General features: G+C 38.6%; 1 protein-coding gene across 1 annotated transcript in view; it reads right to left on the bottom strand.

The window, feature by feature from the left end:
- The window catches only part of ROBO2 (roundabout guidance receptor 2), an 866,686-nt gene that overhangs the window by 15,239 nt on the left and 831,751 nt on the right, over positions 1-19,696 (bottom strand). Inside the window, exons 25-26 of the mRNA XM_063150058.1 lie at positions 18,916-19,133; positions 4,939-5,109 (exon numbers count right to left, since the gene is read on the bottom strand). Coding sequence (XP_063006128.1) covers positions 4,939-5,109; positions 18,916-19,133 — 389 coding nt within the window. The remainder of the gene's footprint in view (positions 1-4,938; positions 5,110-18,915; positions 19,134-19,696) is intronic.

The following is a 19,696-nucleotide window of genomic DNA, read 5'->3' as shown; positions in this document are numbered from 1 at the left end:
TTACAGAAATATGAGATGTGCAGGTTATTTGTGTTTTCAAGAGAAAAAAGTTGCACCCAGTGATGCTCCTGTGCCTTTGCTCACAGCTTCAGTGCTGTGCCACAGATTAAGATAAGCACCCTCTGGCAAGAGCAGCCTTTTAATAATCTGTCAGAGAGCTTGGTGCATGCTTTATGTTCAGCACTAATTTATTTGAGAAATTTTTCGTTATGAATATAGATGCGACCTTTCATGACAATGACTGCACTTGAGTTACTGGAGGTGGAAGCAGGAGGGTATGGGAGCTTGCCAATGTTAAAATTGCTTTATAGTGCTGGCTTCCAAAGTGGCATTTCTTATAATTGATTTTATTGCCATCATAACCAGTTAATGTACAGAACCACAACACTGGCATCTGCTTATGCAATCTGAAATAGAGATCACTGAAGTTGTGATTTATAAGCACTTTGTGGAGATGCATTGAATCCAATAAACACAGCCATAACATGACATGGGACTATGCAATTTTCCCAGATAAAATATTTACTGTTCAATATAAGCAAAATTTTCGAGTAGTAACATAGGAAAAAAAAAAAGTTAAAATTATTGCAGTATTAAACTTTAAAAAGACTACCCTACTTCAGAAATTGCTGTCTAATAGTTGTTATTAATTAGATACTTAAAAGGAAAGAAGGCTTGTACTTAAACTATACTGCATGTTCTAGAGCTGGCTGCAACTCCTGGAATTACCGCAGAGTTATGGTGTTCATCTACTGCTAACCTGATTATTGCTTTTATCCATCCACAAAACAAGCATAAAGACTGACTTATGCATAGAAGTGAAATGAAACACCATGTTTGTAAATTTCCTTGGGTGCTTTAAACCTATGGATGAGCTGAAGAGAAAAATAAAATCTATCTTGTAATGAGGCTTCACAGAATTCTAGAACTACAGGTACTTTGGCATTAACATAAACTGGCTCTGGCCTGAGTACAAACTTACTGAACTGTGTTACAAGTGTCTCAGAAGATCTGTAAGAACACTTGCTAATTGTAGCGAAACATCACCTGACTAAACTGTTTGTTTCTTCACCTCCTTACTCAAGTTGACAGCCACAGCAACACCTACCTGTCCTTTTTAATAAAAGAAGCTGGAAGGGAGCTTCATTCGGAAAGGTGGCTTTCGATTTGCTCTACAACTCACATCCTGCATTGTAAATCTTGTGCCTTAGTAAATAACTAAGCATTTTCTGCTCCCTTGCCTGGATTGATAGAAAGATCCCATCTGGAGTCATGAGTTTGAGACACCATTGAGAGCAGTCTTGCCTTGCCTTGGCTTTCCTAACCCTGATAAAGGAGTAACAGATGTCAGCTGAGTTAGAAGCCCCAGATCCTCACAGGAAGACAGATTACCACATAAAGGCAATCATGTCAAGCATTCCATCATGTCAATCCCTTCAGAGAAGTTCTGAATTTAGAAATGTAGGGACTTCAGTGGGATTTTGAGTGAGGATACCCAGAGTGGTAACACTGATTCACCCTACTTCCACCTAAATCTCATTTATCCTTCAGGTGGCAGGGAAAATACCTGAAAGCCTGCACTGAGCCAGTAACTTTCTAGGTCAGTAGGATGTCATCCAGACTTTCATTGTGAAGCCTCTAATGGCAGGATTATCAAACCTGCAAGGCAATTCATAAGTACATTGGTGGGGAGGTGATGGTCTTATTGATCCAGTAATGGAGGGATTGTGATTGAGGAGCTGTAGGACACCAGAGTGCCTGATAAGGGGGAGATGGATTTTCAGTCTGGGATTACTCCAGCCCTTCTTTAGAAGGCAGAGCACTGGCTAAATGATTCAGGCAGCAGTCAAGGTTTGGCACAGCTTCTCATTATTAACTGGAAAAAGCAGCAAGTTAAAGAACCTATAAGGACACACCTTTCTACCTGTGTCAGTGATTTCTTCTCATAGGAGAGGTAATTACTGTGACATTTAATAAGCCCCTGAAACACCTTGTACCATCAGAAGTAAGTATTTTCTCAACGTTAGAAATGATTTTTAACACACAGTAGGAAGTTAGTAGCAAGGCATGCTAACATAAGTCTTATGTTCCAGTTTTCCTTTTCAAACCCTAAGCATAATTCCCTTCTGCCTCCTCTTTGATTTTTTTTTTTGCATATCCTGCTCAGTTAAGGAAGGGCTTTTAACTTCAGTCACACAGTTACTGTGTTGCAAACTATATGACAGATTCCACTGTTTTGCTATTCATTGTTGCTAGGAAAACAAATTATTCCTAGAGCACTAACACTAAAACCTCTCAGGGTTTTGTTTGTTTTTTTTTTTTTTTTCCATTTTTGTCTTTGTTTTATGGTGGACTGTGAGCTCAGATTGAAAGTTTTGACCATCTGAGGCATTCGTAACATATTCTTCCTCTGTGGATTTGCTGCTGTCTCCACAGTCTTTCAGGATGTGGAAGTGAAAATACAAGTTGTACAGCAAGACAAATATGAAGACTCCATCTAGAGTCAGTCTCTAGGGGCTTCTGACCTGCAGCTGAAGGAAATGAAGAAGCAGGGTTTTAGGGGATTTGTGTGGATTGCTGTCAAAACTAAGCATGAAGTTGAGCCCTCAAATGCTTACACGGTCTGAGATGTGTGTGCTATGTGTTAAATATTACAGTTTCTTAGGTCTTTTGCACTGTCCCACATGGTTAGAGTTAACAAGGAGGAAGCACTCAGGATGTGTATGGGAATGGGCAGAGAAAGCTGGAGCTTTCTTAGTCAATGAAAATTGAAAATGACAGACATCCGGCATGTGATGAGACTTAAACACAGGATACCAGGACTCATCCAGCTTGGGAATTTGAAAACAACCGGCAAACCAAGTTTATTCTCACAAGACAAATCCAAGAGGAAGCAGTTATAAGGCAATGGATTTGAGACATCAGAAAAAAACAGAGAAAATGTATAGTGATGCTTTTCACAGAATTCAGGATGGCCCAGGGCTGAATGGACTGGCCTGGATTAGGGCTTGGATATTTAGGGCTGGATCTATCCGAGGCTCTCCTCCTTCCTCTTTCTAGTTATAGCCTAAGCACAGTGATATTGTCTGTCTTTGTAAAGTTCATTGCAATATTCTCCAGAAAGCACCCAGTTGCCATTTTTAATTTCTGTGAACCAGAGATTCCTAAATTCAATTGTTTACATACATGCAGGTGGCAGCAGCAACTTCAAGCTTCCTTAATTGACAAATGATCTTTTGCAAATTTAACTATGACTCAGACTTGACATTACACTTTAATGACTCATATTCAGTAGGAGTTGAAGCAGAAAACTGTACCATTTGTGTTTGTTTGTTTGTTCCTGTGTTAATACAGGCTGGGAACTGTTCCTCTATTGCTCCAGGATATTATAAATTTTTGCAGCATAAAGCAAGAATTTTAACTAGGTTTATAAAAGACAAATATTAATCTCATGGCATCTGAAAGCTGTTATGGTTATTGCCCATGTCTGAGAGGTTGAAGGAAATAATATATCATTGGTATTCTGATTTAAATACATGAAAAAAACTCCAGTAAGATTAGTATTTTATTAAGGATAAATATAAACTAATAGGAGTTTCCTCTTTTAAAATTAATCTTAAAATTGGATATCTTTCACTTATTTAAAACAATGCCAAATTTTATGATGGAGTCACTCTCTGAAGAGCCCCAATTCCATCTGTCTCATGACCTGAACTGGATCTCCATTAATTTTCTGCTATCCACAGTATTGTAAAACACTTCTGTAGCAACAATATTCAGAAGCAGAAGAATTAGTGTCCACCACACTGAGTGCACTACAAACTCACATGTACACAGAATTTGTGGCCTAAGACGCTCACAGTTCAGGGTGACAGGATATGGCACTCAGAAGGGTTAACAAAAGATGTACAACAAGAGTATGGCCACCTCTAAAAGTGACATCCATAACTTTGCAGTTACTGTTCTCAAAGGCACATCTATTCAATGGATCTGTGTAATAGAGAGGCCTCTGTAATATATACACAAGGGGAGGGAAATAATATTTAAAGGAACTTGGATCCATAGGAGCAGAAGCTAAGCTACTTTAAGCAGTTTCCATCAATAATATCACAGGTAGAATTAGCCACAGAGCAAGAGATGTAACAATAACCCCTTTGGTGAACACTCCGATCATTTCAACACCTACAGGTGCAAGGCCAGGGATCAGAAGAAATGAGGGGGAGGTAGCAGCTGGCCACCTTCTTATCCAGTCTTACTCAAAAACCAACTTGTGACTTTTGCCAGGCTCAAGAAGGGTAGACAAAGAAAATGGAAGAAAGAGCTGATCTTAATTATTAGAAGAGCAGAACAGACACGCCTGAAATTTCCAGACGGGAAGTAGTCGTAAGAGAGAAGTGGAGATGTAAAAGAGGGAGACACAGTCACTGAGGTCAGTGGATGTCAGGACTGGAGCAGCACAGACAAGAGGTGAGGCAGAATCATGGGAAAACATGGCACGTGTTGCTGTAGCTGTTGGGTGTCTGTCAAAACCAGCACAAACCAAACAAGTCTCGTGGGAGCCGCTCTCCGCTTCTCCTTAGGAATTCATGGCATACAAGTAATGCTAGTGGTGGCTACTTTCATAAAATGTAAAACTACAGGCCATTTTTCAATGTCAACTCTTGTGCAATGCAGTCATTTTGGGGTAAGATTTATACTGAGATCTGACAAACCCTAAGAGATGACAACATGTCCAGAGCAGAAACGGCAAAAGGCTCCTCCAACCCTCACCCAAGCCCCGCACTGCCAGAGCTCCAACACTGCTCACACAGCAACCTGGGGACCCCAGCTCCACCAGAGCAGCAATTGATATTGCTGAATTGATATTCCTGGCAAGATGGCTGTGCCTTGTGCTGCTGTGCACAGCTCCTGTTGCAGGTCTCCCTGGCCAGCACTCACCGTCCGTGATTCCCTCGCGGCGGTGAGGCAGAGGGGGCTGCTCCAAACGCCCGCCCTTGTGTTTCTTCGTGGGCCTCTGCCTCTGACCCTGACTGACAGCTGCACTCGTGTTGCTGTCAGTAGAGAAAGGACTGCCTGGCCGAGGCCTCTGAGAGGAAGAATATGCTTTGCCTAAAGAAGAAAAAAAAAAAAAAAAAGGAGAAACCAGAAGAAAAAATGTTATTGCCTTGAAATGGGCTGTTCTATTAATGTCTGCTCTGAAACATTAAATCAGGCCTAATTCTCAGAGGCAGGCAAGTGTCCCCCCAAGGTACCCACTGATAACAACTGCTTTGAGACACACCACAACAAGTGAAGTAGGAAAACTTGGCATTCTTTTGTCTTTAACTTCTATAATTATAATTATTCCATCTGTTGCGATAAAACTACTGTATGCCATGTAACTCCTACCTGCTCTGTGTGCTGAACAGATGTGTCATAACAACTCCTCAGCCTTGGACAGGAAAGGAAAACAGTTCTGCAATCATATCAAATTTATCTCCTCCTGCCTTCCACTTTCATGTTTTCTGAGCCAGATTCTCATTTTAGGGCCTTCCATATGCACTGTATATCTGGAGTAACTCCAGTGAGATAAACATAACTGATTTTGCAAGCTATGTAGCTTTGTAGCACTGTATACTTAAAGGCTCTCTTTTCTCAAGAAATAAAAATGGGGGTATATTTAAATGCTAACATTTCCAGTTAATTTTCAGTACTTTTATTTGTTAAAAATATCTATTGTGACCTCAGATTTATTTATATATTGTTTTATATCTCATATATATAGATATAGATATATGTGTATATATATATATATATGTATATACACACTATTCAAGCTGAGTGATTTTTCTTAAAAGAAATTTCTTCGATGCTGTTCTATGGAACAGATGATTAAAAGCCTTGGAATTTAAAGAGCACATTCACTTTCTGTTATTCTGATATTTTTATTCTGTTAACTAGACAATATTTAATGATAACTGATGAAAAGTAAAAATCACCATCTTTGACTTTCTTTTGTTCATGTGTATGTCGTTCCTGCAAAATTTTGGAGATGCTAACATCTTAATTCATTTAGAATTGGTAATTTAAACTCTTACATATTTTAATGCTATCTGCAGTGGAAAATGCATAAGCTAGTCCAAAATTCTGCTCTTTCAGTGCTGCTGTGGCCCCAAATGTGTAAGAGATGATAGAAAGTAGGAAAATGGGTGATTTCTATTTTTCTGGTCAAGTGAGCCCATGATAGGAAGGAGGTCTTTTTATCCTCTGGTTAACTTAGACCATGGTCTACCCTGCAGTGGGTTATGTTTTCTAGTAAAACCTTCCAACAGATGTGCTCACTTTCAACATGCTGTCACATACAACCTGATCTAGAAAAGCCTAGCTGGGAGTAATATGCAGCCCAGCATCCTACTTGAAATATTCTCAGTGCCAAGATGGCAAAATGAAAAAGTGGCCATAATCTCTCTAACATGCTGTTTCACATTAACACATACATGTTAGGATAACATTTCACTATTTGACTTCTGAGATTTTGTGACTGTCTCAGGCTTGATCTTCTACCTTCTGACTGTTTTGCACCCTGAGGAGGGCACTGCTCTCAGGCAGGCTTGTCCCCAGCTGCCCATCTGTGCCAGCTATCAGAGGTCACCACGTTTGAAGCCCTCATCTGGACATTTCCCAACCCTCCTCTACCAAAAAAAAAAAAAAAAAAAAAAAAAAAAAAGGTCCAATTGAATTTATATAGTCTGAAAGCAATGCCTATGCTAACCTAGCTCATTTTAACTGAAATTGGGTTACAGAACCCCTGCCCAAGCAGCTAATTCTGGAGCTGGGAGAAAGCAAGGAATAAGCATTTGGGAACATGAACCTATATAGCTGGCACAGCTGCAGCCAGACAAAGACAAGTGATCAAGCCCTTTTTTCACAGATAAGGATAACACAGCAGATGAACACAGAAGAAATATTAAGATTTCATTTAAAAATTAAAAAAAGACTCCTAATGCAAAGAAATTCAGATGTGAGCCTGAAATTCCATTCCAGCTCACAGCACGCTGCACAGATGTTTTGCAAAAATAAACTCACAACTAGTGAGTGCAGGACACAGATTCTTCACACTTACTCTTTTGACTAAAGAAAAGTGATTATTCATTCAGAATGCTGGTTTTAAAAAGAAATAGACACCAAACATTCTCTTTTATCCCCTCATGAAAATGAGCTAAAATAAATAGCACTGACCTAAATCATACATTGGGCAAACACAAATGATGTGCAGACCCCCATAGCACATTTTTCAATGCACTTAATAACTTATTACAGCATGTTGTATTTGTGGGCAGCCCTGCCAGTAAGAACTGCTGAGCAGTGTCAGACTTTCTGCAGCAGATTTAGTGTGTTTAAGTGGAGACAAGGATGAATCCACTAATTCTTGATTTAATTTCCCAAGGGTGTTAGAAAGGAAAGCTGTTTTAACTTTGTGGCAAATCACATGATGGCTTCTGGAAACTGGACTCAAAGTGTCTGGCAGGAGAGACACATTGCATCTGGATTCACCAGTGCCTCTCCTGCTTGGCAATCAAACATTCCCACGTGAGGCTATCAAGCTGGACACCTCCTTCAGCATCTACCGCTGAGAGCATTTCACAGCTGCTCTAAATGGGTGGAAATGACTCTCCAGACTGCAGAGGAATAAAGAGTCAGGGCCCGCAGGCTCCCTTCAGGGCAACGAGCAGGATAACCTGCTGTTTCTGCACTGCCAGGCACTCTGGGGGCTGGAACAGGGATGTCTGACAGAGCCACCCTGCCCTGAGAGGTGACACATCCTGATGGCACCACAGGGAACAGGGGGAGACTTTTGCAGTGAGCAAAAAAACCATTTGCTGATGTTTCTGTGAGGAAAAGGAGGGAGGGCTGTTTGCTTACGTGTGGGTTTTTATTTTATTTCCATTTTGCCTGCTGGATCATTAAGAGGGTAATAATCATAAAGTCTCTACCATGACTGCTGGATCCTTTTTTGCACCCTGTGTTCTAATGGCCTGTGAGGATTTACACACATACTCACTTTAAGTGCATTTCTGACCTAATCAAGCTAGGAAAATACAACTGACAAGGGGGCTCTCATCCTTTCATTGTAGTTTCCATTCACATAGCCACAATAAAAAATCCTATTTATTTTAAAGTGTGTCATATTTATTCTGTGTTTGTGTATTCATTTACTTCTGTTCTGTTATGAGTGTGTTTGTGGTGGAAAGTGCACTTCTCAAATATTTGATACAAGTGACAGCAATTTTGGTGAATCTTTGCATTAATTTTTACTGGAGGAAAAAAAGTTTGGAAAAGATTCACTCCTTTCACTCAGAACCTGAGAGACTCTTCAAGGAAAACAGTATATTTGAAGTTATAGTTTGGCCAGATGTGTCCATACAACATAAATTCAAGTCTACATGAGTTTGTGAGTTTTCTTGTTTTGGTTTACTTCCCCCTTCTTTTTTTTTTTTTTTTTAAGTGATAAGATAGATTTACTCAATTTTCCATTAATAGAGGGAAACAACTGAGCTATGGTGAAATAATCTTTCAAGGATGACTATGTCTGACCAAAGCCAGTGGTAAAAACTCTAGTGATTTGAAAAAAAGCTGGATTTTAGGACTTTGCCATCAACTCTTTGCTTTATTTCCAATGTTCCTAAAAGGCAATCCTTTCCATGAAGTTATTGCATGCTGAAAGCCAACAGTTTTCAGCCACAACATGTGAGACTTTCTCCTAAATGAACACATTTTACTGAAGGAGAGACTTCATACCAGACCAATAGTCTAAAAAATTTAAATGATAGGAATATTATGGGACCTGTCGTCCAGAATTAGCTGAGGAAACATAACAAAATATATGACCCAAGTTCATACTCCACTAAATTAGATTTGTGGATTTAAATAATTACTTATTGTTGAAATGCAAATGTATCCTTTTCTTACCAGAATAAAGATAATATTTCTTTATATTTTTAAATAGAAATAAAACATACGGAGCTTTAAAAGTAACTAAATTATATTTACTTTTCATTAATTAAATTCAGAATATTGGCTATTTTCAAATGTAATATCTACTTTACCTGTGTTATATTTTACTTGTCAGATTCAGTTGGCATAACCAAAATTAAATGGTATCAAAAGGCATTAACTTATTGAATTAAGGATTTTTAAAACCAGCTATCAATTAAACTTTAAACAGTTTGTATTGTTAACAATCAAAGCACACAATTCACCCCATGCTCAGAAAAACTTCACAGAAAAACACACTTTTGCAGGATGAAATGCAACAGAAGAGCAGTGATGGAGGTTTAAAGGTGTTGTTCATCACTGGAAATGTGAGTGATTGTGAGGATATTTTTCAGAAAATGAAATCATCAAAGGCTGCAGGGCAGAATTAGTAATTTCTTCACTGAAATATTAAATGAGCATATGTCAGTAAATCCAGAGCATAGTCAGCATTGAGGGGAGCTGCAGCAGACCAAAGGTGCAGATGAAAAGCTTGTGCTATTCACTACTTCAAACCACTGAAAGTGAAACACAATGCAAGGTTTGATTTAAAATATACCCAAAGAAGTATCTCCATCCACCTTATCCCATGCATGTTAGACAAGTGTGAGACACAATTTCACTGAGAGAAGGATAGGCAGAGTCACCCTCCATGCAGAAAGCATCACCTTGGAGTCTACAAACCTGTTCTTGTCAGGCTGGTTCCATGCAGCCTAAACCCAGCTTTATCTGCTGCTGCAACCAGTGCTTGTGCAAAAGTGCCGCTGGTAAAGATGGAGTCATCTGAGGAGCTACCTACACTAGATCTATGGCTAGAAAAGTTACGGTCCTCATCAGACGCAGAACCCCATCCATTTACCATTGAACCTAAAAACAAATGTAGGGCGCCAGTGAGTGGTGCACATCTCATAGTCTTTGTTCAGCTAAAGCTTAAAGACCCACTAAGTATGTTCTTTCTCAACAGGATACCCAAAATTCACTTGACAGAGCTTGGTAGAGAAGAGCAATTTTAATTAAAAATTAATCTAAATTAAAATTAATCTAAAGCTTAAAGACACACTTATTATATCCTGTCACAACACAAACCCCAACATTTATCAGCCAGAGTTTGGTACAACAGAGCACTATCAGAGCTAGGTGAGATCTCACTCATAGCTGGCTCCATGTAGCTTTGCTCCGGTAAATAAAATAATACATTTTCTCTACAAATTCAAAGGCTACACAGTAAATCCTTTCCAAAATTAATGTTTTTTTCCCTGAAGTTGAATTGAATGTGGCTGGTTTTGTAATTTCTGTTTTACTTGACTCATTACAAATCAGGATCTTTTTACAAATCAGGATTGGCAAATATCTAGTTTGATATTTGCAAAAGCAAGTCTTAATTTTGGACTGCATATATGTAAGTCTCAGTAGATATGGCTAAAGTCAGACCTGGGCTTCAAGGGCTATTCTGAACAGGATTGGCCCTGTTTAATTTTATCAATCAAAACCTTAAAATAAATGAGCAGATGTAATGGGCTGAACATAGCTGATCTAAAGTAGTTCATAGTACTGGATTAAATTAGCTTTTTCAAAAAGGTTAGAAATAATTAAGATTCAAGAGGAAACCAAATATATGCTCAGATTTAACAGTGAGTCAGTTGCTAGACCAGTGTTGGCCCCATGGTTCCCTCTAACTATGGATTACAACCACTGCAGGAGAGGAAAGTGATAACATCATAAAAATGCAGTCAGAAAACCAGATACCAGAAAAACCACATGAAAGAAATGTAGAAATCTTGACATAACTAAAATATAAAGAACAAAATAGAGAAGGAAAGATAAATCTTATTTGCCATTCACTTACATTTTTTAAAATTTTTTCTGAAGCACCAATCAAGCATCAATCAACTACCCATCAATTTCTTGGTTAATTTTTTTTTTCAAAATCTGAAGAGAACTGGTTTTCAAAGGTATGAAGACACGTTTTGAGGGATCCATCATGGCCCTGATGGAAATTCAGCTGAGCTGAATTTCTGTAAATGCACATAAAATGTGTAGCAGTACAGTAGCCTTTTTTCAATCCATGTCCAAGAAAGTATTGCTGTGTTTAAAATTGTTAAGTAGTAAATCAATAACGACCTGCTTATTAGTTAATTGATAGGCTAATTAACTAATGGTGGTGTCAAATATTAAAAATGTCCTGCAAAAATAGGTCATGAGTGCAATTAATGAATCCTGGAATTCAGTAGCATGCTGCACCACAAAGCCCAAGAACAGTGGATTATTTTGTGATGCTGCAGTGACCAAACGTTTTAGTGTCACAGAAGTGGCAGGCTATAATAACAAAAACCCGTGCACTCCTCAGATACAAGAAAAGAAACCAAAGAGGGCTGTGGAGGTCTGACAGGCAGGAAGTATGTTAAGCGCAACAGAGAGTGACAGAGTTTGATTCTGCTTGCCAAAAGCACACATAAAATTGTTATTTTCCAAGCAGACTCGACCTGATGCAGACAGATGTGAGGGAGCCCAGATAACAGCAAGGGAAGGCTAAAATTGAATTTCCTCTGAGAAGACATTTTCTGAACTAACAGTCAGAGAGCAATAGGACATCATAGAGAATGGAGAGCAAAGACACTTAGCAACAGTTATTGATGATGTATGAAAAGAGATACTACAGATAAAACACCTAATGAAAATGTAAGAAAATGAAATGCTATAACAGAGGACATTTTCAGACAATCACTTATAGATGCATTCCACAAAATATATGAGCACAAGCTGAAACATAAAAATGTAACCAGACCTACACATATCAAAGGATGATACTTAGATGCTAAAAATTCAACATGTGTGCCATTAATTTCAGGGGCCAAGGGTTTTGTGTTATATATTCTATTGTCTATATAGAGACATATAAAACCATATACAGAACACTTTTTGTTTTCAGTGCCATGGTCTGTGAGACTATGGATGTTTTAAAAGAATTTTCAGTTTCTATTTGCTCACATAGCTTTGTCCATTTGCTAACTTCAGCTGTTACACAACATACAATGCACATGGAAATTTGGGTGTGACAATTTCAAGGTATGTGTAGTAGCTGGTTTTCATTTGCTTTGTTAATTAGTCAAAAAAAATCTCGTTCTAGGTATGAAATATACTGAAAATCTGCACAAGGCCATAGTGTGTGAATACAGCTATTGTTCTACACATTCATAGACATGCCAGTTTTTCCAAAATTACCTACATTTTTATGATCAGACTGCCAGTTTTCTAGGCTAACCCTATAAAAAAGCTCTGTTCCCAAACTCCTCCACATTCCCACAGACAGCAAGCGTTAGTAAGGCTGGGAATAGTGTGCTCTGGCTATGGATCACTCCTCCTTCCTCTCTCTTCCAGCAGCTGTTCTAGGAGGGACCTGTCATGATGGCAGTGTAGTTCTGTTCCTTCAGGGACATGAGTTTTACTGAGATGTCATGATCCCAGCTGGAGTTCTGCATCCATTTCTGGGGTCCCTGGCACAAGGCAGACAGGGACCTGTTCAAGTGTGCCCAGAGAGGAGCCACAACATTGCTTAGAGTGTTGGAACCCTTCTTCTGTGAGGACAGGCTGGGAAAACTGGGATTGTTTTCTGCAGCCTGGAGAAGACAGGGCTCTGGGAAGATCTTCCTGCAGCATTTCAATACATAAAGTGGGGTCAATATAAAGGCAGAAAGCTTTCTGATAAGGCCTGCAGTGACAGGACAAAGAAGCAATGTTTTCAAACTGAGAGAAGGTTTAGATTATGTACAAGGAAGAAATTCTTTACCATGAGGGTGATAAAGTACTGGAACAGATTGCCCAAAGAAGCTGTGGATGTCCCAATCCTGGAAGTTTTCATGGGGCTCTGAGCAACCTGGTCCAGTAGGAAGTGTCCCTGTCCACGGTAGGGGGCTTAGAACAAGATGACTTCTAAAAGTCCCTCCTGGTCCAAACCATTCTATGTTACTTCTGGCTGCTGGAAGCAACTTTTTATATATAAACTTCTAACTGCTGAAGTCAGCAAAACACCCTGAGTACGTTCAGCACCCACAGCTGTGTGTGACCAGGGAGCTCAAGGCAAAACCTCTACATTATTTCTACTGATTCCTGAGCTATTCAGTTTCCCTGCATCAACAATTTCTTTTCCCCAGTAAATCCCATTTTGCTCTGACCTGCAGAGGTGTAGACATTGCCCAGAAGGCATGGGAGTGCTGGAGCCCAGCCTGGGCACCTCAGGCCACCACACAGCTGTGTTAACACAGCTTGTTTAAAGGCATCCACTGGCCTCCTGCTTTCCAAATCAGATGCACATTTGTTTTTCTCTGAATAAAGGCAGAATAAGAGATGCTGATGTTCCTTTCAGATCAACTGTGCATTTTGAAATGGGATGAAACAGGCTTTTAGTATCTCCTTTACATGCAGCTCACTATGTGTTTTCCAAGAGTACATTTGAGTTTTTACGCTTTCTGGCAACTGTAAATTTTACTCTTGCTGACAGCAGCAGTAAATGCTTTATGCAGAACAAAATCAGCTCTGTGAAAAGTTGAACTCTGTTTTCTTGCTCCATAAAATATCTCTTGGTGCTAATGCAAACAGAAAGCTTCTTTGCTCTCAGGGAAAGGTGAGGAGAACAGAGGTGCCAGCTTCCAGTAGACTGCCTGCTACTGCTTTTAGTGGCATTTTGCTGGCAATAAAATTTTTCTTTTTTTTTTTTGGTAAAGTGTACTGTTGCTTTACTTAAAAATAATAATAAAAAAAGTCTAATGCACCTGTGAAATAAAAGCTGCTCACAACAAACCTGGCACTTCTGAGAATTCCATTAGATATTTTTCTGCATCTGCCAGCCTCTATGTGTTGTAGAGATGTTTTTCTTTACAAGACCATCCAGCACATATTAATGCTAAGCCCCTGCTCCTCTGCAGCTTTTTAATGGAATAGGGATAGGCTGCTTAGGTTTCTGAAGTGTGGGTGATGTTCTTGGGGACTGATGCTACTTCAGCTGAAATCAGTTACAGAATTCTTTCAGCCTTTGTACAGGAGAAAAATGTAATCTTCTCTTGGATATATCTGACCACTGTCATGATTACACAAGAATGCCCACTGATTTTGGTGGAAGTGATGGAATAGAAGGGACAATAGTCATTGTAACATCAAAATAAGGAAGAATATTAGAAGTGCTTGAATGCAGAATCTAAATATGATCACACTTCCAAAAACTAGACTTTGTTTTTTATTTTCTTCCACCATAAATGCCCATATATTTAAATGTATATACCTGGAATAAACCTCTGAGTTTTAAATGTTTGATTTTTGGGCAGAAAACACTAAAAAAAAGGAAGAAAAACCACACGTAGATATTCAGCACTTCACAGGTCCAATGATAATTAATGACCTTCACAAACGTCTAATGAAAAATGAATTTATGTCACTTAGCCAAATTTATTTCTGTTTGCATTCCATCCTTTTAGATTTTTTTTTGTTTCCATATTGCTGAAAGGCACAAAAAAATCTCAAATTTATTCAAGCTGTTAGAAAAGAAATGCGCACAGAACATTAAGTAGTTGCTCAAATGTTGCTGAGCAGTAAAATACTATGATAAAGTGGCAACTTGCTGTGTCTCTATTACTTCTTCAGCACTAAAATTAATTTATGATCAGTCATCAATTCATTTACATGTCATTTTATGCTAAATCTATCGTTGCTGATGAATGCATATCCCTAGATCCATTAAGCTAGAGTAAAGTCTGTGCTTTATAATATGACCCTGCTAATTGTTGCATTACCATTTTTATGAGATACAAAAAGTAGCAGTTTCCTATTTTCTGAGCACATATTTAATCCATGAAGCACATTCTTCCTATTAAATGCAATCTGTCTAACTGCTTATAAACCAGAATCTTTTGCAATAGGTATCCCTAAGCAAATCAATACAAATATTGAGCTGAGCCATGGTAAAATATGGCTCATGAAAATGATATTGCGCAGTTTTCAAGAATTATTCCATTTGTGCTCAGACACAGTGAATGATCAACTTTTTCCATACAGACAGTGATCAGTGAGTCTTTTAATCAAGACCAACATGTCAAATCAGGGATATTCTTCCTTGCTGAGCTACACAATCTGAAGAGATTTTTATGATTTAGATCTACATAATTCTATCGAAAAAAAAAGTAACCTATTTGTTGAGGCACTGTTTGCAAGAATAACTCTCTGTTTATATCAGTTTGTATCAGTTAGATAGAAGAGGTCTTGCTCTAATTTCCATGCTAGTTAATGAGTCAAACTCTTCCCTCAGTTAAAATGCACCAGGACTGAAGATACACAGCTCTCACAACCAGCTTCACTGGTGCTGCAGGAGGAGGAGAAGATAAGGACAGAGCAAAGAAAACCCCCAAAGCATAACACTTTGACCTGAAAAAACCTAGGCTTGCTCTCAGTGACTTCAGTGAGAAGCAAATTAATTTCTTCTAAAATCATCATATGCAATTAATTAAGTGTATTAAAGTAGAATAATGCAACATACTCTTTGTGGCCACTCATTCCATAACTCTGCACAGCAATTCATTATAAAGGCAAACATTAAACATAAGAGAAAGAAAAAACATATTTCATTGTGTCTCTAAAAGCAAAAAATATCCCTAAATAATTAGGAATTAAGTCAAGTGAGGAAAAAATTTACCAGTGTTTTGTGGTTCTTTCTCTCTATTTTTTTAAGCAGATTCAGTGACTCAATATCCTAACAAACCATACTGGGAATGAAGCAAAACCTTGGCTTTAGTTTCATATTACATCCCACAAATGTGCAAATTTAAACCTCCCTCCTTGAATTCTCTTTGTGATATCTGGAGAATGTTAAGACACAGCTCCTGTGCACTCCTCCTTTCTTTTCACTTTATTATACATGTCAACATTATGTCTCTGCCACCTGCAAAGAGAAAAGCTTAATAGTGCAGATTAAATCCTTGTCTGCATCTTCAGTTAGCTGTGACTAAAACTCAAGGGCCTGGAAGACAACTTGACTTTTAAACAGTTTAAAGGAGCAGTGCCGTGGTGTCAGAGGGATTCAGCAGTTTGTGCTTTGGCTCACAAACAGTGAGCCAGTGCTTCCCCTCAGAGAATCCCACGCTTGGCACTGCAGGAAATCCTTGTTCTCAGCTCAGCCATGAAGAACAAAGCCCCATTTCAGTCCAAGAGTGGGCACCTTTGAGGCATTGCTAACACTACAGGGTGAGGAACCTTGCCCTGCTCCCGCCACAGCAACTCTGTTTGCAGGAAGTCAGGACCAGGGGATGTCAATTTAGATTTCTCACAAACACTGAACTCCCAGGGCACTTCAGAATGAACAGAATTACTGCTTCATCTGGGTCAGCTGTTCTCATCTGCCTCCATTTTCAAATACGTTTAGAGAAGTGAAAACGCGATCTATAAATTCCTAGAAAAATTCTGGCTGAAGTCACCAAAGACTCTGTGGAAAGAAGTAGCTTATAGATTCTCAGCACATGAAAGAACAATTTAGTTGTTCTACAGTATTTTAAAAGCAATCAAACTGAAGAATGAGAAACAGCTTGGGAACAACTGAAGCAATTTGCTATACACTCCTTAACACCATTAAACACAGCCAGGAAGAGTTAAGAGAAACATACAAAGAAAAATTAAAATTATCTTTTGAAAACCAAATCTTGCCCAAGTATAACAGGCAATTCCTTTCCACCATTAGAAACAAAACCCAAAAAAGCAAAAGCAAGCCCAATACAAACTCTTCTAAAATCAAGGTTTTACCCATATAGTAACTGAGGAGAAGTAGTTTTGTTATCTGGAGATTTTGCCATCTAACAGGCCCTTTATGCTAACACTCTAGGTGTACTCCTGTAAGGCTATCATTCCTTAATTAAGTCAGTCTAAATGTTGGCTAAGTGCTATAGGGGCAGTCTGTAATTTTCCTTCCCTCCAGCTGCACATTCCCTTCCTGCAGTGCCAGCACACACCTTGCCATGCAGCGAACCAGAGGCAAGGAACGATCCAGCTAGTAATTAAACAAGTAAAAGAAACAGCAAAAGAAAAACCTTAAATTTCAGCTGGATGAGGCCACATGAAGTTAGTGGTGGTGAGTGGAAGCATATTTAGATCACCATAAGTATACCCTACATTATGAAGTTCTGACCAATTTCTTCCAAAATATCAAGAAGCCTTTAACAATCGAGCAATTGGACATTTAAAACTCCAAAAACTAAACAAGATTTTGAAAGTTATTAATAAAAGTATAAATTTTGATAAGCACTAAAGTTTCAAATTGGAGCAGGAATACAACTATCCCTTATTTGCTCTAGGGAGGGTGATCCAAACTATAACGTGAAGATGCAAATGTGGAAACATTCATTTTCTGATTTACAGATACATAAGCTTTGACATATTAATATCTACCAAAACAAAAATGTATACCAACCTGTTTTTTTAAAATTTATTTATTCCTGTTCTACCAGTCTAAAACTCTTAGTGAATTCCTAACAGAAAAGCTTCTGAGCCATTAGTGAGATATGCAAAAATATGCAGAATTATAGCCTGAAGGAGATTACTCTAGAAATTCAAGCAAAGTGAGTTAACATATGCATGCACTAAAAAGTTAACCTTCTCAATTCAGAGATTTAAACTTTAACACTATGTCCTTCAGTTGCATCTGGATTTTAAATTGCAGCAGCAGGGATACAATTCTTAAATCTTAATTAGATTGGCAAGCAGTCTGGCTCTAGGGTGAAGGAAAACATGGAAGGTGGGATTAAGCTACACACTATTTCATTAAAGAAGGGAAAGGAGGAAAATTATAGTATTGATGCTCCATCAGTGTCATATTCCTGCAGCGTTTTCAGAACAGCAATCTTTAGCATGAGTGCAAAAGCCTTGGAATTTCAGAGGTCCAGACAAAGAAGGAACTCAGTAGTGCTATGGTAGAAAGTTGTTTTGAACAAGTCTCCCTTAAGGTAAAACCAGCAATGAGTGTTTGTCTGCTGAAATCAAAAACTGAAGAAGCACCCACTAACACTGTGGCACTGGGGGTATTTGGGTCTCCAGCACACCTTCACACTATGGACACAGTACATTATACAGAGGCCCTGGTTCAACCTCAAGAGAACTACACTGATGCTTCCAAAAAGTGCATAATGTCCACATAAAATCCATGGTTTTAAAAAACAATGCCTTTCACTGCCTAAATTTCACCCACAGCACTTCAATTCATTCAGATTCCATGCATTAATGTATTATAGCAGGTTCCCTTTCTAGGTGCCCTTTGATGATGATGTGGCTTTCCAAGGCATGCAAAGGACAGGAAGAAGTGAGGGAAGGAGGGTCAGAATTATTACACAGATTTTCTAAAAGGGAACAATTGCTAAATTCAGCAATACAAAGTATGTTCAAAATACACATTTTCCTACATAAATGTTGTATTTACTCTAGAAATAAATGTTACGCCAATCTAGCTACACTTACTCTGAAGTCCTTAACTTCCTTGTGTTCATCTCAGAAAGCATATGCCCAACAGAATATCTAAAAGTGTTTTAAGATAACATTTTTATGCTGCTCCTGATTTATGAAATATATATTGCTAAGCTGAGGTCTTCCCCCTCCTTTTTATGTAACTGCCTTGCTTCTCTACTAGAATGAACCTTTCATGAAAGCCAGGATATAACTGAATTTTCTTTCAAGTCCTTAAAGCTTTTTAAAATTCATGAATTTTCTTATCATTTTTAGCAAAGCAAAGTATTTCCAAATCCTTCTTTAACTTTAGTGTTTAGCATTAACATTTCAAATGCTACAGAAATCGAGTGGAATAAATTTTCACTTAGAAAGTGTCCAAATGGTGATGTATTTAATTGGTAGTAACAAGCTGGTGCCAGTGTGCTTGGTTACCTGTTACAGAGCTGTCTAGATTGTCCATACTGGAGCCTGGAGTATGCTCTAGACCTCTTAGTGGCCTGCTGAGTTCTACAGTTTCTTCTTCAATGTCATCCTCATCGTCGTCGTCATCATCTGGAACATCTGTTTCCAAATCTGAAATGAGGTTTCCAGATACGTATCCTAGGGGAGGAACTGGAGCCTGAGGAGGTTGTGTATTGCTTTGGATGTGCCTACACAAACAAACAGGAGAAGTTATCAGAATGGATGAGACTTTTCAGCCCATGGTCAATAAAACATAAGCCTTTCAACAAGTCCTGAAGTATATTTACAAAATGTGCTTGGTCAGGCCAAACTCAAGAAAAGTCAGTTCAATTATTCACTGCAGCTTCTAATACCAGGGTGCTTGCACACTTTGCAGTCTAAAATAAAAAGAATCAAGACAAAATCCTCTAGGATGGGGAAGGTGAGGAGTGTCTTCTCACAGACAAACAGCGATAGACACAGAGGCTGCATAAATCAGGTAGGAAACCCATGGAAAAGCACAATTCTGAATCCCAGCCTAGCACATAAGTGTCTCACCCAATATTCCCCCTTGCAAATCACACATTGAACCAAAGTTAAATCTCACTCCTTCTGCTTAAACAGATGCAGAGCCTGAAGCAAAAGTCACCCTAAAGAGGGGGAAATGGCCAGTAGGACAGAAGAAATTTTCAAGTCCAATGAATGCATCATCAGCGAGGCCTTTTCATTTTGCTTTATTCCAAGAAGTTTAATTGATTTAATTGCAGCAGTA

Source organism: Melospiza melodia, chromosome 2 (genome assembly GCF_035770615.1).
Source record: "Melospiza melodia melodia isolate bMelMel2 chromosome 2, bMelMel2.pri, whole genome shotgun sequence".
Classification (NCBI taxonomy): Eukaryota; Metazoa; Chordata; class Aves; order Passeriformes; family Passerellidae; genus Melospiza; species Melospiza melodia.
The sequence above is the reverse complement of the archived record's forward strand: the minus strand, read 5'-3'. Positions and strand labels throughout refer to the sequence as shown.